The following is a 26,208-nucleotide window of genomic DNA, read 5'->3' as shown; positions in this document are numbered from 1 at the left end:
TTTTTCCTTGTTGCTTGTGTTTTTGGTGTGATAACCAAAAAATTCTTTGCAAGAAGAAATATAAGGAGCTCTTCCTCTAAGTTCCCTTCTATGAGCTTCCTTCTAAGGGAGCTTCTACAAGTGTTATTGTTTTAGGTCCTATGTTAAAGTATTTAATACCTTTCAGTTAAATCTGGTGCATGATTTAAATAAGGCTTCAATTTCATTTTCTGTATGTGGTTATAAAGTTTTCCAACACTATTTATTGAAGAGACTATCCTTTGCCCATAGAGTATTCCTGGCTCCCTTGCCAAATATTAATTGACTGTATAGGTGGGGGTTTATTTCTGGGATCTACATTCTGTGCCACTGGTCTATACGTTCTATTTTTATGACAGAATACACTGTTTTAATATAACTATGTAGTTCAATATCAGGAAGTGGGATACTTCCAGCTTAGCTCTTCTTTCTCAGGTTCTTTTGTAGTTCCATACAAATTTTAGGATTCTTTTTTTGTGAAAAATGTGAATGGAACTTTTATAGGTATTACATGGAATGTACAGATAGCTTTGGGTAGTATAAACATTTAAATGATATTTATTGTTCTGATCCATGAACACAGGACATCTTTTTTTTTTTTAAGATTTTATTTATTTATTTGACAGAGGGAGACACAGCAAGAGAGGGAACACAAGCAGGGGGAGTGGGAGAGGGAGAAGCCGGCCACCCATGGAGCCCAGGATCACGACGTGAGCCGAAGGCAGACGCCCAACGACTGAGCCACCCAGGCACCCCTGAATATTTTTCCAAAGAAGAATTAGCGATGACCAACAGGTACAGGAAAAGTGCTCAACATCACTAATCAGGAAAATGCAAATCAAAACCAGAATGAGGTATCACCTCACTCCTGTCAGAACAGCTAAAATCAACAGAAGAAACAACAAGTGATAGCGAGGATGTGGAGAAAAAGGAACCTTTGTGCACTGTTGGTGGGAATGCAAACTGGTGCAGCCACTATGGAACACAGTATGGAGGTTCCTCAAAATATTAAAAACAGAATTACCATATGATCCAGTAATTCCATTACTGGGTATTTACCCAACGAATACAAAAACACTAATTTGAAGAGATACATGCACCCCTACTTATTGCAGAATTATTTGTAAAAGTCAAAATATGGAAGCAACCCAGGTGTCCATCAATAGATGAATGGATAAAGAAGAGGTTGTGTGCGTGTGTGTGTGTGCGCGCGCACACACACACACACACGATGGAATACTACTCAGCCATAAAAAAGAATGACATTTTGTCACTTCCAACAACATGGATGGATCTAGAGGGTAAAAGGCTAAATGAAAATCAGTTAGAGAAAGACAAACACCATATGATTTCACTCATATGTGGAATTTATGAAATAAAACAAATGAGCAAAGGGGAAAAAAGACAAAAAACCAGACTCTTAGGGCATCTGGGTGGCTCAGTCAGTTAAGTGTCTGACTCTTGATCTCAGCTCAAACTCAGGTTTGTGAATTTAAGTCCCACACTGGGTGAGGAGTCTACTTAAAAAGAAACAAACAAAAAAATGGACTCTTAAATATAGAGAACTGATTGTTACCAGAGGGGAGGGGGGTAGGGAGATGGGTTATACAGGTGACAGGATTATTAAGGAGTAGAAGTGTCATGATGAGCAATGGATGATGTATAGAATTGCTGAATCACTATACTGTATACCTGAAATCAATATAACATTGTATGTTAACTAACTGGAATTAAAATAAAAACTTTCCAAAGCCAAAAAAAAAAAAAAAGAGCAAAAACGAAAACAAAAAAACCTACAAAAACCAATTCAATTAAATGGGCAGAATGACCTAAAGAGGCACTTTTCCAAGGAACACATCCAAATGGCCAATGGATACATGAAAAGGTGCTCAACATCACTAATCATCAGGAAAATGCAATTCGAAACTATACGGAGATATCACCTCATGCCTCAAATCAAAAAGAGAAAAGATGGGGTGCCTGGGTGGCTCAGCTGGTTGGGCATCCGACTCTTGGTTTCAGCTCAGGTCATGATCTCAGGGTCACGAGATTGAGCTCTGCATCAGGCTCCATGCCCAGCAGGGAGTGTGCCTGAAGATTTACTCCCTCTGCCTCTCCCCCCCATGCACATGTGCAGCACTTGCTTTCCGTCTCTCTCTCTCTCTCCCTAAAATAAATAAATAAATATTTTTTTAAATGTTAAAAAAAAAGGGGTGCCTGGGTGGCTCAGTTGGTTAACCGACTGCCTTTGGCTCAGGTCATGATCCCAGGGTCCTGGTATCGAGTCCTGCATCGGGCTCCCTGCTCGGCGGGAAGCCTGCTTCTCCCTCCCCTACTTCCCCTGCTTGTGTTCCCTCTCTCGCTGTCTCTCTCAATCTCTGTCAATTAAATAAATAAATAAAAATCTTTAAAATGTTAAAAAGAGAGAGAGAAAAGAGGGGCACCTGGGTGGCTCAGTTGGTTAAGTGTCTGCCTTCAGCTCAGGTCATGATCCGGGGGTCCTGGGACTGAGCCCCGTGTTGGCCTCCCTGCCCTCCCCTCTTTCTGCCCCCCCCCACTATGCTCTCTCCCATATACTCTGAAATAAATAAATAAAATCTTTAACAAAAAGAAGAGCTAGAAAAGATAACAAGTGTAGGTGAGGATATGGAGAAAAGGGAACCATTTTGCACTGTTGGTGGGAATGTAAATTGGTTCAGCTTCTATGGAAAATAGTATGGACGTTCCTCAAGACATTAAAAATAGAACTATCACATCATCCAGAAATTTCACTTCTGGGTATATATCCAAAAGAAATGAAATCAGTATCTTGAAGAAATATCTGTACTCCCATATTCAATACAGCATTAAGCATTATTCACAACAGCCAAGATATGGAAACAACTAATATGCACCATGGAATCTCTCAGGACTCTGAATAGCCAAAACAAATTTTGAAAAAGAAGAACAAAGTTGGAGGACTACTACATCCTGATTTTAAAATTTATTATAAAACTACAGTCATCAAAAGAATGTGGTACTGGCATAAAGACAGACATATAGACCTTTGGAATAGAATACAGAGGCAACAATAAACCCTCACACACATGGTCAAATGATTTTTGACAAGGGAGCCACGACCACTTATTGGAAAAAGGACAGTCTGTTCAACAAACGGTGCTGGGAAAATTGGTATCCACATACAAAAGAATGAAGTTGCACCTTTATCTAACTCCATATTAAGAAATTAACTTGAGGGAAGGGCGCCTGGGTGGCTCAGTTGGTTAAGCAACTGCCTTTGGCTCAGGTCATGATCCTGGACTCCCAGGATCGAGTCCTGCACTGGGCTCCCTGCTCGGCAGGGAGTCTGCTTCTCCCCTGACCCTAACCCCTCTCATGTGCTCTCGCTCATTCCCTCTCTCTCAAATAAATAAATAAAATCTTTAAAAAAAAAAAAAGAAAGAAAGAAATTAACTTGAGGGGTGCCCGTGTGGCTCAGTTGGTTAAGTGTCCAACTTGTGATTTTGGCTCAGGTCGTGATCTCATGGGTTGTGGGACTGAACCCTGAGACAGGCTCCATGCTCAGCATGGAATCTGCTTGTCTCTCTCCCTTCTGCTCTACCCCACCCCGCTCTTGTGCACACACTCTCTCTCTAAAATAAATAAATCTTCAAAAAAATTAACTTGAAATGGATCAAAGACCAAAACGAAAGACCTAAAACTATATTACTTATGGAAGAAAACATAGGTCGAAAGCATCACAACATTAGATTTGGCAATAATTTCTTAGATATGACACCAGAGGCATAAGCAACAAAGAAAAAAAAAGACAAAGTGGACATCATGAAATTTTAAAAATTTTGTGCGTAGGGGCACCTGGGTGGCTCAGTCATTAAACATCTGCCTGGCTCAGGTCATGATCCCGGGGTCCTGGGATCGAGCCCCGCATCAGGCTCCCTTCTCAGCGGGAACCCTGCTTCTCCCACTCTTACTCCCCCTGCTTGTGTTCCCTCTCTCGCTGTCTCTGTCAAATAAATAAAATCTTAAAAAAAAAATTTTGTGCATAAAAAGATAATGTCAACAGAGTAAAACGGCAAACCACATAATTAGATGAAATAATTGCAAATCATTTTCTGACAAGAAGTTAACAGATTATATAGAGAGCTCCTAAAATTCAACAATTAAAAAAAACAACAACAGAGTTAAAAAATTAGCAAAGGATGTGAACAGACATTCCTACAAAGAAGATATACAACTGACTACTAGGCACATACAAAGTTGTTCAACATCACTGATCATTACAGAAATGCAAATGAGGGCGCCTGGGTGGCTCAGTTGGTTAGGCGACTGCCTTCGGCTCAGGTCGTGATCCTGGAGTCCAGGGATCAAGTCCCACGTCCAGCTCCCTGCTCGGCAGGGAGTCTGCTTCTCCCTCTGACCCTCTTCCCTCTCGTGCTCTCTGTCTCTTATTCTCTCTCTCGCAAATAAATAAATAAAATCTTTAAAAAAAAAAAGAAATGCAAATGAAAACTGTACTGAGATATCACCTCACATCTGTTACGATGGCTAATATAAGAAGAGAACATACCTAGTGTTGGCAAAGATATGAAAAAGTAGAACCCTTGCTGGTGGTAATGCAAAATGGCATATCACTGTGGAAGACAGCATGGTGCTTCCATAAGAAAATAAAAATAGGATTACCATATGATCCAGCAATTTCACTTTTGGGTACATACCCAAAAGAATAGAAAGCAAGGTCTTCAATCGATATTTGTTTCCCTATATTCATAGCATTTTTCCAAAACAGCTAAAATGTGGAAACAACCCAAATATCTATCAATGGATGAGTGGATGAGCAAAATATCATATCCTGGAATATTCCCCAAAGTAAGGAAATTCCAACATATGCTAAAACATGATGAACCTTGAAGACATTACATGAAAGTGCAATAAGCCAGTCACAAAAATACAAATACTCTATATGATTCCACTTGTATGAGGTTCTTTTCGCATTCAAAATCATAGAGAAAAAGCAGAATGGTGGTTGCCAGGGGTGCGGGAAGGGGGTAGTAGAGAGTTACTTTTTAATGGGTATAGATTTTCAGTTTTATAACATGAAAACAGTTACGGAGATGGGTGGTGAGAAAATGCTGACACTCTGTAATGGAATGTACACTTAAAGATGGTTAACATAGTAAATGTGACATTTTAACTATTTTACCACCATTAAAAAAAATGGGAAGAAAAAGAAAAGAGGCCCCAGGAGAGTAAGGGAAGAACTACTGAGAAAAACTATAAAAGAACAGTTACAAGATATGCAGTACAGGTTGTGAGGATCCAAGATACATTTAAGAAGAGTTCCAAGAGAAAAGAAATGGCCATGAAGCAATACTGAAGCAGTGTGTGAGAATTTTTCAGAATTCAGGACCCGACGTGCCAAAGGGGACAATAAAATTAAAAATTAAAAAATTAAAAAATAAATCAAATGAAACAAGATAAAAGAATATAAATATTAAATAAAAGAAAGAAGCACGTACAACAATAGTATAATGTAAACTGAGTGATAGGACTGTCCTAACTCTTTGCACCTGGGAATTTTTTTGTAATTAAAAATAAAACACACAAAACAACCAGGCCATGCATGGCATTAATAATTCACAAATTAAAGAAAATGGTTTACCTCTGAAAAAGAGGGAAAAAATGGGACTGGGGAAAGTATACAGCAATGTATTTTTTATATTCATTTTGTTTCTTTAAAAAAAAAACTGAAGCAAATATAGTCAAATGTTAAAACTTGACAAAAATAAATGTCAGATATATGTATGTTCCTTATAGTAGTTTCTATTTTTTCTCACTGAATATTTGAAATATTACATAAAATTCAAGACAACATAAAAAGAACAAAACGAAAAAGTTTAAGTGAAAAGTGAGGATGTCAAAGACAGCCTGTAGAGATTGGAGCAGTTTGGTGTAGCAGAGAAAGAATGTGAATGGCAAAAAAACCAAAAATAAAAAACAAAAAAACACACTGAAAAATGCAATTTATTATTTTACTAAAGATGGAAAAATCTTTAACATGTCTATGTATACTATGTAATAAATGAAAAGACAGAGCAACTGAGAAAACTGGACAGAAGAAATGTTGAAACAGGTTCTTGGGGAAACAGGATGACATGTGGAACGGTTATCCTTGAATAGGGAAAACATAGCTCTTCCATTGAGACTTCAGTGAAAGAAGAATTATTTCAGAAATAGATTAGAAAGGTTTTATAGCCATGGAGTTATAAATTAAGTAAATTACGCTGATCAGCTTTCATTTTTACCTGGGAAGTATGATATGTGGTCACTGTTGAGCAGAAAGCAGGATAAGAAAATGGAAAGTTCAAAAATAAATGCTTATTTGGGTAATTTTAGCTCTATTTTGTAAAATGTAAAACTATAAATGAAACTGCTGGCAAAGATAAATTGGAACTTTACTCAAATTCACTCAGGGTAAAAGATTAAATATATCATTGTGGAAACACTGAGATAGTTGACAATTAACTTATAATACATCATTTTTGTTCAAATTCACCTCAATCAGAAACGGATTTGAGAAATGAAAAGACGTATTTAATAACTTCATCCAAACAAACAATCCAAATTTCTCTAAGGAACTCTTCTTGCAAATATATACCCCTCCCCCTACACACACACAAGGCAACACAGTAATAACTCAAATTATCGTGTTGCACTTGTTAGCTACATTTTAGCAAGTGAAGGCAATTCTCTGAATTTGAACATTAACATGCAAATGTCTAAGAAATTCATCCTTTTGACTTTTCATCACCCATGTCTGATGAATTCAAATGCTCAGCATAATAGGCATTACTATACCGGAATTCAAATTTTTCTGAGGTCTTTTCTGAGGTTTCTGAGGTCAAATTTTTCTCTATAACAGCAGGTTGTGTTCAAAATATAAAATGTTGAAGTCATTCAATGTTTATACTATCATCAAAATTAGTTGAATTTTTGGAAATATTTGTGTATTTCCAAAGAGATGTTACTCTGACTTTACAACTTGGCATCATAAATCAGTTGTACAAAAGACTCAACATATCCAAGAACATTTAGCGTCAGAAAGATCTGGAAAGCAAGAATCAACTAAAGTAGCTGCATTAAAAGAGAGAAGAAAATATATGCAAATCCTGATTACCAATCCTAGATCTTTTCACTAGCCCCATTAACTTCACATTCCAAGAGTACATTTGCCTTCGAACATGATAGAAAATAGCAGAAAGGTGAATATCACTGCAAGGAGAATACGAACCATCTGAAATAAACTATAAAAGAGATTCAACTGCATTATTCTAATTTAGAATTAACAACAGTTCTGACTAATTTATAAGACTATGTTCCATACTTTTCTGTCTCTGAATCCAGAACGTTTCTTCTTTTTCTCTTCTGGGTGAGGCTCAAGACAAACACCTGCAGCCTTTTTTTCATTGTTACAAACTTCCCCTTCATCTTTATTCTTCCCTTTATCACCAAGTTCACTCTTTAGGTTGTTTACAGATGGTGGAGATTCTGCAAGGGCCCTGGATAGGAAAAAAAAAATTTGCATTAATCAAGAAATAAAGATTTTCAGATTGTTTAGTAGAAGCAACAGCAATTAAATTTGTGAAAACTTCGACATGAAGAGGTTCCTCAAAAAGTTAAAAATAGAACTATTATATGATCCAGCAATCCCACTTCTGGTTATATATCCAAAAGAATTGAAAGCAGAGTCATGAAGAGATTTTTGCACATTCATATTAATAGCAGCATTATTCACAATAGCTAAAATGTTTGAAGCAACTGAGATGACCATTGATAGATGAGTGGTTAAAGATAATGTGGGATATACATACAAAAGAATAATATTCAGCCTTAAAAATAAAGGATATGATACTAAAAGCAAAGGCAACAAAAGGAAAAAGAGACAAGCAAGATTATATGAAACTAACAAGCTTCAGCACAGCAAAAGAAAGAATCAACAAAATGAAAAGACAACCTATGAAATGGGAGAAAATATTTGCAAACCATATATTTAATAAAGGGCTAATATTCAAAACATATAGAGAACTCTTACAACATTATAGCAAAAAAAAAAATAACCTGAATAAAAGTGAGCAAAGTAAACATTTCTAAAAAGATACATCAATAGCCAACATATATACGACAACGTGCTCAACATCAATAATCATCAGGGAAATGCAAAAGCTACAATGGGATATTACCTCACACCTGGTAGGATGAATATTATTTAAAAAAAAAAGATAACAAGTGTTGGTGAGGATGTGGAGAAAAGCGATCCCTGGTACACTGTTGTTGGGAATGTAAATTGATACAGTCACCTTGGAAAACAGGATGGAAGATCTTCAAAAAAACCAACAATATAAGTACAATATGATTCAGCAATTCCACTTTGGATATATCCAAAGAAATTGAAATCAGGATCTCAAAGACATATCTATATTCCCATGTTCACCGCAGCGTGATTCACCATAGCCCAGACATGGAAGCAACCTAAATGCCTATCAGTCAACAAATAAATAAAATGTGGTATGTGTGTGCCACACACACACACACACACACACACACACACACTGGAATACTTTTCAGCATCAAAAAAGGAAGGAAATCTTGCCATTTATGACAACACAGAGGAACCTAGAGGGCATTATGCTAAGTGAAATAAGCCAGACACAGAAGAACAAATACTACGTTATACCACTTACATTATGGCTATTAAACAGTCAAACTCATAGAGGCAGAGAGTAGAATGGTGCTTTCCAGGGGCTAGGGGAGGGAGATATTCATCAAAGGGTACAAATTTTCAGTACACAAAGTAAATAAGTCCTAGAGATCTACTGAACAGCACAGTGCCTATAGTTAACAAAACTGTATTGTACATTTAAAAATTTGTTAAGTGGGGCGGTGCCTGGGTTACTCAGTGGGTTAAGCGTCCACTCTTGATTTCGGCCCAGGTAGTCATCTCAGGATCCTGACATCCACCCGTACATCAAGCTCCAGGCTCAGTGCAGTTTGCTTGTCCCTCTCCCTCTGCTTCTCCCTTCACACTCTCTCTTAAATAAATAAATAAATAAATAAATAAATAAATAAATAAATAAATAAATAAAATCTTTTAAAAATTTGCTAAGAGGGTAGACCTTATATTAAGTGTTTTATCATTAAAACAACCTAAAATAGGGCACCTGGGTGGCTCAGTCAGTTAAGCGTCTGCCTTCAGCTCATGTCATGATCCTGGAGTCCTGGGATCAAGTCCCACATCAGGCTCCCAGCTCAGCGGGGAGCCTGCTTCTCCCTTTGACCCTCTTCCCTCTCATGCTGTTTCTCTCTCTCTCAAATAAATAAATAAAGTCTTTAAAAAATAAATTAAAAAGACCTAAAATAATAACAAGTGAGAAGGTGGGAGAACACTTCTAAAAGTGATGGACAGATTTATGGCATAGATTGCAATGATGATCACAGGTGTATGCTTATTTCTAACTCCTTAATTTGTCTGCATTAGTTATGTACAGCTTTTTGTATTTTTTGTATAAAAATTGCTTTAAGTAACTCTGAAAGAAAACTAAAAAGGAAAGGAAATTGTATCATATGCTACAACATGGATGAACCTTGAGGACATTATGCCAAGTGAAATGAGCCAAAAAGACAAACACTCTCTGATCCCACTTTTACGAGGTATCTAACATAGTCTATTTCATGGAGACAGGAAATAGAATGATCATAACCAGGGGCTGCAGGGAGGGGGAACAGAGGTATTTAATGGATAAAGAATTTTAGTTCTGCAAGATGAAAAAGTTCTAAAGATCTGTTTGACAACAGTGTGAATATACTTAACACTACTGAACTGTACACTTAAAAATGATTAGGGAGATAAATTTTGTTTTTTTTTTTAAACACAAAAAATGAACTGAAAGAATAAATGTGGGACCAAAAGAATAAAAATTGGTATTCAAATAAAAACATGTACATAAAAAAATTCTACATGAACACAAAAATCTGATGGGCTTACCAGGTGTTAATTCAACGATTAATAGCAAGAAAAAACTGAAGGTTCAGGAGAAGCCCCTCTAGATGATTAGAGATTGAAACTGAAACTCTATTCTATGAAGATTTTTCCTATTTTCTTCATCCAAGGTAATGACTTTATTCTTTCAAACTGCTACATGATTTAGTGACTAAACCATATCACATAATTTGTTATTTTATATTTCCAGAATCTACCTTGCTCTTTAACTATTAGAGAGAGTTAAATGACTTTGTTCTTTTTACAAATCAAAAACTGTCAAATATCAGCAATGTCATATGGCCAACACAGATCATTAAGAGACAAGCTATACAGAAGAAAGAAAGAATAAGAATTAGAGTAGAAATACAGAAAATAGAAACTAAAAAAAACCAATAGATCAATGAAACCAGAAGCTGGTTCTTTGAGAAGATCAACAAAATTGATAAACCGTTAGCAGTACTTATTAAAAAAAGAGAGAGAAAACTCAAAGAAACACAATCAGAAATGAAAGAGGAGAAATAACAACTGACACTAGGGAAATACAAAGGATTATAAGGGAATATTATGAAAAATTATGTGCCAACAAATTGGATAAAACTAGAAGAAATGGATAAATTCCTAGAAACATATAACCTCCTAAAACTAAATCAGGAAGAAATAGAAAACTTGAACAGACCAATTACCAGCAACAAAATTGAATCTGTAATCAAAAGGCTCCCAAACAACAAAAGTGCAGGACTAAATGGCTTCACAGGTGAATTCTATCCAACACTTAAAGAAGAGTTAAAACCTATTCTCGGGGCGCCTGGGTGGCTGTCAGTTAAGTGTCTAACTTCGGCTCAGGTCACGATTCCAGGTTCTTGGGATCGAGCCCCGCGTCAGGCTCCCTGGTCCGTGGAGAGCCTCTCCCTCTGCCTGCCGCTCTGCCTATCTGTGCTCTCTCTATGTCTCTGTCAAGTAAATAAATAAAATTTAAAAAAAAAGCCTATTGTCAAAATATTCCAAAAATATAAGAGGAAGGAAAGCTTCCAAATACATTTTATGAGGCCAGCATTACCCTGATACCAAAACCAGATAAAGACACTATAAAAATAGAGAACTACAGGCCATTATCTCAATGAACATAAACACAAAAATCCTCAACAAAATATTAACAAACCGAATCCAACAATACATCAAAACCTCATTCACCATAATCAAGTGGGATTTATTCCTGGGGTGCAAGGATAGTTCAGTATTTGCAAATCAAACAACATGATACCTCACATCAACAAGAGACAGGATAAAAACCATATGACCATTTCAATAGATGCAGAAAAAGCATTTAACAAATTACAACATCAATTCATGATAAAAACTTTCAACAAAGTAGGCTTAAAGGGAACATAACTTCTTCTAAAGCCATATATGAAAAACCCACAGCTACCATCATACTCAGTAGTAAAATACTGAGAGCTTTTCCCCTAAGATTAGGAACAAGACAAGGATTCTACTCTCACCACTTTTATTCAATATAGTACTGCAAATCCTGGCTATCAGAAATCACAATCACAATCACAAATAAAAGGAATCCAAAGTGGCAAAAAGAAGTAAAGTTATCATTATTGCAGGTGACAAAACACTACATATAGAAAAGTCTAAAGACGCCACCAAAAAATTTCTAGAGCTGATAAATGAGTTCAGTAAGGTTGCAGGATATAAAATCATTATACAGAAATCTGTTGCATTTCTATACACTAATAATAAAGAAGCAGAAAAAGAAATTAAGAAAACAATCCCATTTACCATTGCACCAAACATAATAAAATACCTAGGAATAAACTTAACCAAGGAGGTGAAAGACCTGTACTCTGCAAAGTATAAAACAATGATGAAAGAAACTGAATATGAAACAAATGGAAAGATATTCCATGTTCATGGATGGGGAGAAAGAATATTGCTAAAACGTCGATACTTCCCAGGACAATCTACAGATTTAATGCTATCCCTATCAAAACACCAACAGTATTTTTCACAGAACTACAAGAAATAATTCCAAAATCTGTGTGGAATCACAAAACACCCCAAATAACCTAAGCAATCTTGAAAAAGAAGAGAATTAGAGGTATCATAATCCCAGATTTCAAGATACACTACAGGGGCACCTGGGTGCCTCAGTCAGTTAAGCATTCAACTTTTTTTTTTTAACATCCAACTCTTGATCTCAGTTCAGGTCTTGATCTCAGGGTCATGAGTTCAAACCCCTTGTTGGGCTCCAAGGGGGGAAAAGAAGAGACACTACATAGTTGTGGTAATCAAAACAGTATGGTTCTAAAAAAAAAAAAGTACGGTTCTGACACAAAAACAGACACAAACATCAACAGAACAGAATAAAGAGCCCGGCAATAAACCCACAATTATATGGTCAATTAATTTACAACAAAGGAGAAAAGAAAATGCAATGGGAAAAAGGCAGTATCTTATCAATTGGTGCTGGGAAAACTAGACAGTTCCATGCAAAAAAACGAAACAAAAGCACTTAAACTATATACAAAAATAAACTCGAAATGGATCAGACATCTAAATGTGAGATCTGGCACCATAAAAATCCTAGAAGAGAACACAGGCAATAATTTCTTTGACATAGGCTGTAGCAACATTTTTCTAGATATGTCTCCTCAGGCAAGGGAAATAAAAGCAAAAAAACCCCAGTAACTACCAGCACTATATAAAAATAAAAAGCTTTTGCACAGCAAAGAAAACAGTCGACCAAACAAAAAGACAACCTACAGAATGGGAGAAGATATTTGCAAATGTCTTATCAGATAAAGGGCTAGTATCCAAAATCTATAAAGAACTTACCAAACTCAACACCCAAAGAACAAATAATCCAGTCAAGAAATGGGCAGAAGACATGAACAGACATTTCTCCAAAGATGACACCCAGATAACCAAGAGTTACATGAAAAGATGCTCAACATCACTAATCATCAGGGAAATGCAAATCAAAACCACAATGAGGTATCACCTCACACCTGTCAGAATAGCTAAAATCAAAAACACAAAAAACAACTCATGTTGGTAAGGATGTGGAGAAAAAAGAACCCATGTGCACTGCTGGGAATGCAAACTGGTGCAGTCACTGTGGAAAACACCATGGAGGTTGCTCAGAAAGTTAAAACTAGCTAATTACCATATGATCCAGTAAGTCCACTACTGGGTATTTACACAAAGAATATGAAAATACTAATTAAAATGATAGATGCACCCCGATGTTTATTGCAGCATCATTTGCAATAGCCAAAATATGTAAGAAACCCAAATGCCCATCAATAGATGAATGGATAAGGGAGATGTGGTGTATAAACACACATACACACAAAGGAATATTCCTCAGCAATACAAAAGAATGAAATCTTGCCATTTGCAACAATATGGATCGATTTAGAGGGTATAAAGGGTATAATGCTAAATGAAATAAATCAGTCAGAGAAAGACAAATGCCATATGATTTCACTCATATGTGGAATTTAAGAAACAAAACAAATGAACAAAGGAAAAAAGAGACAAAACAAAAAAACAGACTCTTAAATATAGAGAACAAACTGGTAGTTGCCAGAGGGGAAGCAAGTGGGGGGATGAGTAAAATAGGTAAAGGGGATTAAGAGTCCACTTATTGTGATGAGCACTGAGTAACATAGAGAAGTGCTGAATCACTATATTGTACACATGAAACTAATATAACACTGTATATAAATTATACTGGAATAATTATTAATTAATTAAAACTAATTTAAAAAAAAAAGAAGAGACTGGACACTATTCTTTTAATTATCTGGAGTTCCCAACCCAGTGCCTTACACAGACAAAGTATGCAATGTGTCTATAGCTGATTAAGGAACAAAAAATCAAAGTCCTCATCTATACTGACCAGAAAAGGGATTAGAAAACTATACACTGGGATTAAAATACTGCAATATGAGAAAATTCTTAATGCACTCCTTTCACATGACTATTCAAAGATATAAACCAATAGTTATTTCCTTTACTTGCAAATAATATTTTATGCATATTAACAAATGCAAAGAAGTATGTGAATTGTAAGCAAGAAAAATACTGTTTTTTTTTAAAGGTTAAGTCCTAAAAATAAATACATTTTTAAAAAGCAACAAGAAACTAACTCACTTCTGAAGGGGCACATGCACCCCAATGTTTATAGCAGCAATGTCCACAGTAGCCAAACTATAGAAAGAGCCTAGATGTCCATCAACAGATGAATGGATCAAGAAGATGTGGTGTACACACACACACACACACACACACACACACACACAATGGAATATTATGCAGCCATCAAAAAAAGAAATCTTGCCATTTGCAAAGATGTGGATGGAACTAGAGAGTATTATGCTAAACGAAATAAGTCAATCAGAGAAAGACAATTATCACATGATCTCACTGATAGGAGGAATTTGAGAAACAAGACAGAGGATCATAGGGGAAGGGAGGGAAAAATGAAACAAGACGAAACCAGAGAGGGAGACAAACCATAAGAGACTCTTAAAATCTCAGGAAACAAAAAGAGGGTTGCTGGAGTGGTGGGGAGGTGGGACGGATGGGGTGGCTGGGTGATGGACATTGGGGAGCGTATATGCTATGGTGAGCGCTGTGAATTGTGTAAGACTGATGAATCAGACCTGCACCACTGAAATAAATATTATATGTAAATAAATAAATAAATAAATAAATAAATAAATAAATAAATAAAAAGAAACTAGCTCACTGTAAGTTTCCCCACCTGGTTCAAAAGCAATCTTTTGACCATAGCTCAAATTTCCTTTCAACTTTGACCCCAACTCATCAAGGTTGGATCATTTCCCTGTTTTATTTCCCTCTGAAGAGTTTGTGGAACCAAATGATAAGGGGCTGGTAAAGTGGAGACCTAAGGTATTTATTCACAAAGAAAGGAGACAGCATTCATTCATTTCTTCATTCAAATGCTGTAGGAGCTCCACTAGTTGCTAAGATAAGTATAAATAAGACTGTCTCTGTCCTCAAGAGAGTCACAGTAAATACGGAAAACATGTCAAATGATAAAGAACACGTAAAGACAGAGAATAGGGTCAGGAAAAGCCTCCTGGAAAGGGTGACTCATAACCTGATTTCTCAAAAACCTAATGTTCTAGAAAAGAAAATCTACAGACATTCAATATCATCTGGTAAAACAGAAACCCTCCTAACCACACTATTTTATTCAGTTCAATTAATTAAACAGCATTCATAATTTCTTCTGAAAAACTTATAGGTTGATATCCCTGATAATCTGAATGCTGCTCATGGTAGGTTACACCCTATTACATCCTTGCAACTTTTGCCACCTTAGGAGTTGCACACTTCCAAGAGCGGTAATGATATAATAATACAGTGATTTAAACATTATCAAACTGATGACATATAACGATGCACAGAAAGAAGACTTCTGTGTTCAACTACAATGGAGTAACTACACAAGACTCACCTTCCCAGAGTAAGGAAAAATACAGAAAGTTTAACAAAATATATAAAACATTTTCAGATACTGAACAATAGACAGCAAATCTCTGAAAAAAAATTAGGCCTATAACTGTCCTGAAGTTCTATTTGGAGACATTTTCCAGATCAGGAGCAGGATGCCAAGCAATACAGAGGGACCATCCTAAATAGAGAAGACAGAGATGACAGTGGGGAGAGGCCGAGGTGGCAGGAATTGGTGGGAAGAGGCCCAGAGAGGAGGAAGTTACAAAAAGACAAGGTTCCATGAACCTAATGGGATCTCCGTTAAGTTAATATGAAGTAGTACATTCTTAGGATTAAAGTATCCAATGTTGGACAAAGAACAATTACCAAAGAGCTATAGGCCAAATAATTTCCGGAACTCACAAGCAGGAAATGTTCAAGCTGTGAAAAATCATTGAACACTCAAGGCATTTAGCAAATACAACAGACGGGCCATGTCTTATTAGTAGGGCTAAATTAGCCCTAGAGCAAAGGATACTCTATCTAAACCATGCTGACAAAACAAAAACAAAACACCTTAAAAACAAGCTCTGGATGATCAGATTCTTCAATAAATTAACTGCCTGCCAATATAAAAATCAATATACTAATACAAAAATCAATATACTTTTAAAGGAAAACAAAAAAATCCAGACACTCAAAAATGTTAACATACACAATGAAAAATATCTAATAAAGAATTATTAGATGTCAGTAAGATGGACGTCCCAGGCTTTGTCCACCACAGCAACACTGATTTAACAACAATGTACACATCAAAATACCTTTATGAGATTCCCCAAATCCAGTTAAGAAGTTGCAGTACCCCAGGAAAGACACAATGCCAAAAAAGACACAATGAAATGGATAAGAAGAACAATTTCATTTTACCCATGTCAGCCCCTACCCCCCAGGCAGGCACAGCTCAGCATCTCCTACAGGGAGGAATGAGAATGGAAAGGTGTTCAACATTTTAACTATTCAGAGGGCTGCTCCAGGGACTGGTTTCTGTTCACCTCACTTGGAGTGCTGACGGAAGGTGGCATAGTTTGCATTCCTGAGGGTGGATAAGAAAAAAGAAAAGTGGGAGGTGGTTTGTGGAGTTGGCACAGCGTGGCACAATTAGGAAAAGACGCAAAACATGTCTTCTCCCTCAGGAGAGGGGGCTAAGAAGTGGAAGGTGTGTCTGGTGTTCTAGTTTTTCAGAAGGCTGCCTGAAAGACTGGTATATGCCTTACCTGACTTGGGGTGGGAATGGGGAGGTGGCATACTTTGCCTGCCTGGAAGCTGATGAGAAGAGACAGTAGGTGGCTTGCGCTAGAGAACTTGCAGCGCTGCAGATAAACACCAGAGGGAACAAGAGATGAAAAGCTCTTCAAACAGAAATCGGCAAGCTTTTGCAATTGAGAAACTGCCTACACAGACCCAGAGAAGCTGTAACCTCTCCCAAAAAAGCTTCAGAGGCACCAGAATCTGTAACTGGGCTGATTCTGAGGGTTTTCCTCTGTATGAAGCCAGTCTATAAAGACTGGGATATGTGGTTGATTCTTTAAAAATGTGACTCTTAACATAAAGTTGCAAGATGTATGAAGAAAGAGAAATGTGGCCCAAACAGAACAAAATAATCTCCAGAAATGGATCCTAAAGAAATAGAAATATTTATTACTTGAAAAAAGAATTCAAAATACCCATCATAAAGATGCTCTATAAGCTCAAAAAAGCACTGCATTAAAAAAATTACTACCAAGAGAGATTTTTTTTTTTTAAAAAGCAAATTCTGGAGCTGATGAGTGCAATTACAGAGCTGAAAAATTCACTAGGGTGGCTCAAAAGCAGACTTGATGAAGCAGAATATAAACTCAAAGGTAAATTCAAAGATAGATCATTTGACATTATCCAGTCAGAGGAACAAAACACAAAAGAAAAAGCCTAAGGGACTTACGGAAAACCACTACATGCATGAAGGAGAAGGAAGAGAAAAAAGGGGTAAAAATTTTATTTAAAGAAAATATGGCAAAAAACTTGAAAACCCAAATTTGGGGAAGTTAATGGGCATCAAGACTGAAGAAGTTCAAGAGATTTCTGAGAGGAGGAACCCAAAGAAAGCCACACTAAGACACATTATAATCAAATTGCCAAAAGTCAAAGACTAAGGGAGAATTTTTAAAGCAGCAGGAGAAAACTGACTCATCATGTACAAGGGGAACCCATAAAACTATAAGACCTTGTAGGCCATAAAGAAATAGGATGAAATATGGAAAGTGCTGAAAGAAAAAATTGCCAAACATACTATATTTGGTAAAACTGTCCTTTAGAAATGCAGAAAGAAAGATGTTCCCAGATAAACAATGCTGAAGAAGTTCACACCACTAAACCTGCATTACCAAAAAAAAAAAAAAAAAAGCTAAAGGGAGTCCTTCAAATTAAAATAAACTATACTGCAACATGAAAGCATATAACGTATAAAGCTCACTGGTGAAGGCAAATATATACACAAATACGGAATACAGTTGTCCTATAATGATGATGTGTCGATCTCTTTAAATTCTGTAACAGAAGTTCAAAGATCCAATATTAAAAAAAAACCACCTTAACTAAAAAACATGTTAATGGATACACAGTATAAAAGATATAACTTGTGACATCAGTACCATAAAGAGTGAGAAAGGAAGGAATAAAAGTACAGAATATTTGTATGTGACTGAAGTTAACTTGTTTTGTACTTTTAAAAAATAACACATTTTGGGGGCGCCTAGGTGGGCTCAGTCAGTTTAGCGTCTGCCTTCCGTTCAGGTCATGATCCTGGGGTCCTTGGACTGAGCCCCACATCAGGCTCCCTGCTCAGGGAGGAATCTGTTCTCCCCTACCCTCTGCCTTTCCCCCCGCTCATGCTCACTCTCTCTCTCAAATAATTAAAATCTTAAAAAAAAAAAAACCCACACATTTTTTTAGTTTATCCTTACTTTTTATACTGGCCATCAACTAGAAGAGTCCACAAATTAGTAAGGTCTTTTCCAGAAGATCTTTGCAAGCTTTGCGGACTCATTTTTATAATTATGATTATAATTAGTTTCTTTACCCTTACCTGAAAGTATATTTTACATAAAAGTATATTTTCAAAGCAGTTTTTTATTGAGATATAACTGATGATAACATTTTATAAGTTTAAGGTGTACAATGTATTAATTTGATACACTTAGGTGTATCAATCTGGCTGCCACCATTGCAATAGCTAAAACCTCTATTACATCACACAATTACCACATTTTTTGAGTGAGAACATTTAAAATCTATCTAGTCTCTTAGCAATTTTCAAGTATACAATACTGTATTATTAACTATAATCACAATGCTGTGCATTGGACCCGAGAACATATTTATATTCTGACTGCAGTTTGTACTCTGACCAACAACTCCCCAATTCCCCAACCACCAGCCTCTGGTAATCACCATTTTAATACCCATTTCTATGAGTTCAGGTTTTTGAGATATCACATGCAAGTGACGCCATACAGTTTATCTTTCTGTGTCTGATTTATCTCAGTAGTAGAATGCCGTCCAGGTCCATCAATGTAGATGCAAATGGCAGGACTTCCTTCTTTCCATAGCTGAATAATATTTATGAGTTGTGTGTGTATGTGTGTGCATACGGCACATCATCTTTATGCATTCATCTGTTGAAGGACACTTATGTCATCTCCATATCTTGGCTATTGTGAATAATTCTGAATTAAACATGGGAGTGCAGATATCACTTCAAGATCCTGTTCTCATTTCCTTGGGATATGTATCCAAGAAGTAGGAAGGTTGGGTAATATTTCCTGAAAAACCTCAATGTTGTTTTCCATAGTGGTTGCATCAGTTTACATTCCCATCAACAGTACACAAGGATTCCTATTTCTCCACATCTATACCAATTGTTCAGCCTTATCATTTTGAGAATAACCATTCTAATAGCTATGAAGTGATACCTCTTTGTGGTTCTGATTTGCATTTCCCTCATGATTAGTGATATTGAGCACCTTTTCATGCACCTGTTGGCCATCTGGATGTCTTCTTTGGAAAAATGTCTATTCAAGTCCTCTATTTTTTAATCAGATCATCTGTTTTTTACATTTAACTTAATGTACTCCCACTTCCTGATTTTGCTTTGGTTGCTTGTCCTTCTGTTACCCAAAAAATAGTTCCCAAACCAATGTCATTCATACAACTTCTGAGTTGTCTGAATTATTTATATATTTTGGATATTAACCTCTTAACTGACATATGGTATGCAAATATTTTCTCCCATTCCATAAGTTGTCCTTTGTTCACTGTTTCCTTTGCTGTGCACAAGCTTTTTAATTTAATGTAGTCCCACTTGCTGATTTTGCTTTTGTTGCTTGTCCTTTTGTTATCCAAAAAACAGTTCCAAGACCAACGTCAAGGAGCTTTTCCCCTAAGTTTTATTTTCTTTTTCTCCCCCCACTAAGTTTTCTTCTAGGAGTTTGCAGTTTGTGGTCTTATGTTAAAGTATTTAACCCATCTGAATTATTTTTTATAAATGGGGTAAGATAGAGGTCGAATTTCCTTCTTCTGCAGTGGTTATCCAATTTTCCCAATACTATTTATTGAAGAGACTATCATTTTCCCATTGAGTATTTTTGGATCCCAGTGAAATATTAATTGATCACATATGCAGGAGTTTATTTCTGGGATCTCTAGTCTATTCTATTGGCCTCTGTGTGTTTTTATGCCAGTATCATACTGTTTTCATTAATATAGCTCTGTCATATAGTTTGAAATCAGGACGTAGGATTTGCTCCCTTCAGCTTTGCTCTTCTTTCTCAGGACTGCTTTAGCTATTCATGGTCTTTTGTGTTCTATACATATTTTAGGACTTTCCCCCCTATTTCTATGAATAATGCATTAGAATTCTGATAGGGATTACAATAAATCTGTAAATTGCTTTGAGTAGTATGGACATTTTAACAATATTAACTTTTCGGGGCGCCTGGGTGGCTCAGTTGGTTAAGCGACTGCCTTCGGCTCAGGTCATGATCCTGGAGTCCCGGGATCGAGTCCCACATCGGGCTCCCTGCTCGGCAGGGAGTCTGCTTCTCCCTCTGACCCTCTTCCCTCTCATGCTCTCTATCTCTCATTCTCTCTCTCTCTCTCTCAAATAAATAAATAAAATCTTTAAAAAAAAATTAAAAAAACAATATTAACTTTTCAATCAATTAACACAGAATATCTTCCCATTTTTCATTCATCAATATGTTATAGTGCTCAGTGTATATGTCTTTCACTTACTGGTTAAATTTATTAACAGGTATTTTATTCTTTTTGATGCAACTGTAAATGGAATTGTTTTCTTTATTTCTTTTCCAGATTGTTCACTGTTAGTGTACAGAAATGCAATAAAGTTTTGTATATTCAGTTTGTAACTTTACTGAATTTATTTATTAGTTTTAATAGTTACTTTGGTGGAGTGTTTAGGGTTTCTATTTATAATATGTCATGTACAAATAGAAAGTTTCACTTCTTCCTTTCTGATTTTGATGCCTTTTATTTCTTTTTCTTGCCTAAGTGCTCTGGTTAGGACTTCCAATACTATGTTGAATAAGAGTGGCAAGGATGAGCATGCTTGTGTTTTTCCTCATCTTAGAGGAAAAGCTTTCAGTTTTCTACCACTGAGTATGATATTACATATGGGATTGTCATATATGGTTTTTATTATATTGGAGTATATTCCCTCTATACCCATAGGATATAAATTGGAAATCCTATGCACTGTTAGGGGGCAAGTAAAATGAAGCTGCTATGGAAAAAAGTATAAAGATTCCTCAAAAATTTAGAAAGAGGACTATTATGGGATCAGCAATACCACTTCTGGGCATGTACCCCCAAAAAATGAAAGCAGGAACTTGAACAAATACTTATACAACAGCATTATTCACAACAGCCAAAAGGTAGTAGGAACTCAGATGTCCATCAACAGATGAACTGATAAACAAAACATGGTATTCACAGTGCTATGGACTGAATGTGTCCCCCCAAAATTCATATGTTATAAACTTAACACCCAAGGTGACAGTATCAGAAAGTGGTGCCTTTAGGAGGTGATTAGGTCATGAGGGCTCTATCCTCATGGGATTAGTGCACTTATTAAAAAAAAAAAAAAAGGCTAAGTAATCTCCCCTGCACCCTTCTGCCATGAAGAGTTACAGTAGCAAGAAAGCCATTAGTAAGCTGATGCTCACCACACACTGAATCTGCCAGTGCCATGATTTTGGACTTCTAAGCCTCTAGAACTATAAGAAATGTTTGTTTATAAGCTCCTCAGTTTGTGGTATTTGTTACAACAGTCCAGATAGACTACACACACACAATGGAATATTATTCAGCCTTTTAAAAAAAGGAAATTCTGACATGCTACAATATGGATGAAACGAGGACATTACACTAAATATGCAAAATATAAAAGGACAAATATTGTATGCTTCCAGTTATATGAGGTACATATTGGCCTGTAATTTTCTTTTTCTGTAGGGTCTTTTGTTTTGCTATCAGGGAAGTGATGGCCTCATAGAATAAATTCGGAAGTGTTCCTTCCTCTTCAATTTTTGGAATAGTTTGAGAAGGAAAGGTATTAACTCTTCTTTGAATGTTTTGCATAATTCACCTTGTGATGCCATCTGGTCCTAGACTTTGGTTTCTGGGAGGTTTTATTATTATTATAATTAGTGATTCAATTTCATTACCAGTAATTGTCCTTTCAGATTTTCTATTTTTTCCTGATTCAGTCTTGGAATATTTTTTGTTTTTAAGAATTTATCTAGTATATCCTGTAGGTTGTCCAAGTTGTTGGCATGTTAATTTTTCATAGTAGTTTCTTCTAATATTTCGTATTTCCATGGTGTCAGCAGTAACTTCTTTCATTCCTGATGTTAAGTCCTCTCTTTTTCTTAATGAATCTGCCTAAAGGTTTATCAATTTCATTCTTTTTGAAGAACCTCTTATTTTCATTGATCTTTTCTACTGTTTTTTAGTCTCTATTTTGTTTATTTCTGCTCTGATTTTCATTATCTCCTTCCTCTACCAGTTTTGGACTTTGTTCTCCTTTTCTAGTTCTTTTATGTATAACATTAGATTTGTTTGACATTTTTCTTGTTCCTTGGTGTAGGCCTGTCACTATAAACCTCTCAAAACTGCTTTTGCTGCATCCCAAAGATTTTGGAATGTTGTCTTTCCATTTTCATTTATCTTGAGGTATTTTTAAATTTCCTCTTTGATTTCTTCATTGATTCAGTGGTTGTTTAGTAGCATGCTGTAGGCTCCACGCATTTGTGTTTTTTCCATTTTTTTTCTTGTAATTGATTTCTAGTATCATATTGCTGTGATTGGAAAAGATGCTTGATGTGATTTCAATCTTAAATTATTGAGACTTGCTTTGTGTCCTAACATGTGATCTATTCTGGAGAATGTTTCATGTGCACTTGGAAAGAATTCTGTTGTTTTGGGATGGAATGTTCTGTATATACCTATTAAGTCCATCTGGTCTAATGTGTTGTTCAAAACCACTGTTTCCTTACTGATTTTATCTAGAGAGTTTCTGCAGTGATGTTGGTGTTAAAGTCCTATGTTGGATGCACAGGTATTTGCAACCTTTATAACCTCTTGTTGGATTGATCCGGTTATCATTATCTAATGCCCTTCCTTGTCTTTTATTACAATCTTTGTTTTAAAGTCTATTTTGTCTAAGTATTGCTACCCTGGCTTTTCTTTTTCCACTTTCATTTGCACAGAACACCTTCTTCCAACCTTTACTTTCAATTTGTATGTGTCTTGAGGTCTGAAGTGAGACTCCTCTAGGCAGCATATAGATGAATCCATTCAATCCCCCCTATGTCTTTTGATTGGAGCATTTAATCCATTTACACATAAAGTAATTATTGATAGGTACGCACTTAGTGCGATTCTGTTGTTTTCTGGTTGCTTTTGTGGTTCTTCTCTTGCTCTCTTCCCTTGTGATTTGATGACTTTCTTTAGTGTGATGCTTGGATTCTTTTTATTTTTTGTGTATCTATCATAGGTTTTTGGGTTGTGGTTACATTATTATGAGGTTCATATATATAGCAGTCTATTTTAAGTTGCTGGTTCTTTAAGGTCCAATACATTCTAAAAGCCCTCCCAACAATGGGCAGCGTATACAGACTGTGGGCACCCTTTTATTGTGATTGGGCTGCAACTGCCCTGGTTGCACTGGTGGATGAAGGCTGACTCCAGCCTAGCAGCTTAGAGGCCAGGCGGCAGCTGCTGTGGGTGTCTAGTAGGTAGGGTCAGCACCTGGTGTGGCTATCTGCAACGCCTGGCTGCAACTGTTACAGGTGTGCTCATGGGCAGGGCTGACCCCCCAACTCTCCCAAGGAGTCACTTTGGAGGGACACTGGTCCTCACTGAGACGGCCTATCAGCTGAGGCAGGGGAGGAGTTGCCTTGGAGGAGTGCCTGCCACGACAGGTCAGTCCACAGGGAAATGCCAGGACAGCTGGTAAGCAGTGCCAGCAGTATAAATGGAGAGTGTCGGAACCGGCACCTTCACTGGGCCAGCCAGGCTGAAGGAAGGCAAAAGACACGGTGGCTGCTAGCAGTTCCATTCCTGGAAAAAGTTCCTACACAACCCTGCCCTTCTGGCACAAGCCCTACAATTAGTAAATAAATCCTCATATATGGCCCAGGTGCTTTTGAAACTGCTTCCAATATGCTGGATCTCAGAGTGAGTCAGACTGTCGATGGGCCTTTTAAGAACAGAGTTTTGGTTTCCTATGGCCTTCCACCTTTCCTAGAGTTAAACCCTGCTGATTTTCAAAGCCAGACAAAATGGAGGCTTGTCTTTCCAGGGCAGGGGTGGTGCAGGGAGTGCCCAATGCAGGGCTTGAATCCCTTGCTCCTCAGGAAGGACCTCCACACCTGTTATATGCCTTCTGTTTGTGAGTCACTGGCAAGTCCTTTTCAAACTGTTTGACAAGTTTGTTTCTGTTTGTCGCTGTTTTTTTTCTGGGTCTCAGGGCAAGCAAGACTGCATATGAGCCCTCTGAGAAGGGTATCTTAGTTTCCTACAGAATTTTCTGGATGTCAAACCCATTGGTTTTGCAAGACAAATACTCTCAGGCTTGTCTCTTCAGTACAGATCCCAGGTGCCAGGGTGCCCAATGCGGGGCACCAACTCCTCCCTCCTCTGGGAGAAGCACTGCCTGGTGAAATTCCCTCTCTATTGAACTATTGCCACTCAGGGGGTGGGGTTTTTTTGTAGGACTGTGTCTCTCTCTGATTCTCCTACCCATCTTGATGTGGTCCTTATATTCTCTGTTGTGGAGAGCAATTCCTATAGTTTTCAGATCTTTTGCAGAGGGAAATCATCCATATGTAGCCACAGATTTGGTATGTTTAGGGAAGTGTGTAAGTTCAGGATTTTCCTATGCTGCCATCTTTCCAGAGCCTCCAATTAACAGTATTTTCTAAATGGTGCTTCTATTTTTTTTTTTTTTTTTAATTTTAAGTAATCTCTACACCCAATGTGGGGCTAGAACTCACAACCCTGAGATCAAGAGTCACATGCCTGGCACACCTGGGTGGCTCAGTCAGTTACAGGTATTAGAATAGTCAAATTCATAAAGTGAGAAAGCAGAATATCCACGGATAGGGGAAGAAGTGGCTGGGGGGTTACCGTTTAATGGGTCCAGAGTTTCAGTCTGAGATGATGAAAAAATTCTAGAGATGAATGTGGTGATGGTCGCACAACACTGTGAATGTAGTTAATGTTAATAACTAAAAAAATGGTTAAAATGGTAAATCTGATACTACGTATACCTTACCACAATAAAAAAAAAAAAGAATACTAGAATATAATGAGGATACCATGCTGGAACAAAACAAAACAAAATCAAAACTGAAGACAGTAGAATGACAGCCTTAAAGTGCTAGAAAGAAAAGAGTCAACCTAGAATTCTATATCCAGTGAAAATATCCTTCAAAAGTGAAGGCAAAATAAAGACATTTCCAGACAAAAGCTGATAGAACCTATCTCCAGCAGATAAGAACCCCTAGTGAAGGAAGTACTTAAGGCTGTACAAGAATGGTATTAGATAGATTATATAGCCAATTTAAACCCACATACTCAGACTTCAAACTTTGAATCCTTACCACTGTATCTCAGTATCTTTCTTGAGACTGAAGAAGTAAAAAAAAAAAGTAAAATGACAAATGGTCCTTCTCTAGCAGTATTGTAATATGGTTTCTGAGGATCATACTTAATTTACGTTAATGGATTTAGGTAGTATACCTGGTCTATACACACATATATATCCCAGAACATACTCACTTTGAAGGCAAACATTCCAAATTGTATTCTTTGTTATTTACCTATATAATTCAAAACTACATTATTGTATTGTATCATTATTATTTTTTGTTCAGGAACACGGATTGGGGATGGAAAAAAAATTTTTTTTTCTTTACTTCTGTATTAGTTTTTAGATCATATTCTTTGTAATTTAAATTTATGAATTTTAAAGTTTTAAAATTTAAAGTTCATAAATTAAAAAATTTTTAAGTTTAAAATTATATCCTGCCCCCTTTCAAAAAGAACTTTAAATCTTG

At 36.6% G+C, this 26,208-nt stretch overlaps 1 protein-coding gene across 7 annotated transcripts in view; it reads right to left on the bottom strand.

Annotated features, from left to right (window-relative positions):
* MICU1 (mitochondrial calcium uptake 1) overlaps positions 1-26,208 on the bottom strand; it is a 239,994-nt gene that overhangs the window by 165,171 nt on the left and 48,615 nt on the right. For all 7 annotated transcript variants that reach the window (XM_028109624.2, XM_028109623.2, XM_028109625.2 and 4 more), the window contains one exon: positions 7,400-7,574. In XM_028109624.2, the coding sequence (XP_027965425.1) occupies positions 7,400-7,574 (175 nt within the window). The remainder of the gene's footprint in view (positions 1-7,399; positions 7,575-26,208) is intronic.

Source organism: Eumetopias jubatus, unplaced genomic scaffold, assembly GCF_037043125.1.
Source record: "Eumetopias jubatus isolate StellerSeaLion01/CBP00866 unplaced genomic scaffold, mEumJub1_p1.0 scaffold_17, whole genome shotgun sequence".
Lineage (NCBI taxonomy): Eukaryota > Metazoa > Chordata > Mammalia > Carnivora > Otariidae > Eumetopias > Eumetopias jubatus.
Note: the sequence above shows the minus strand (reverse complement) of the source record. Positions and strands in the feature narration are given on the sequence as shown.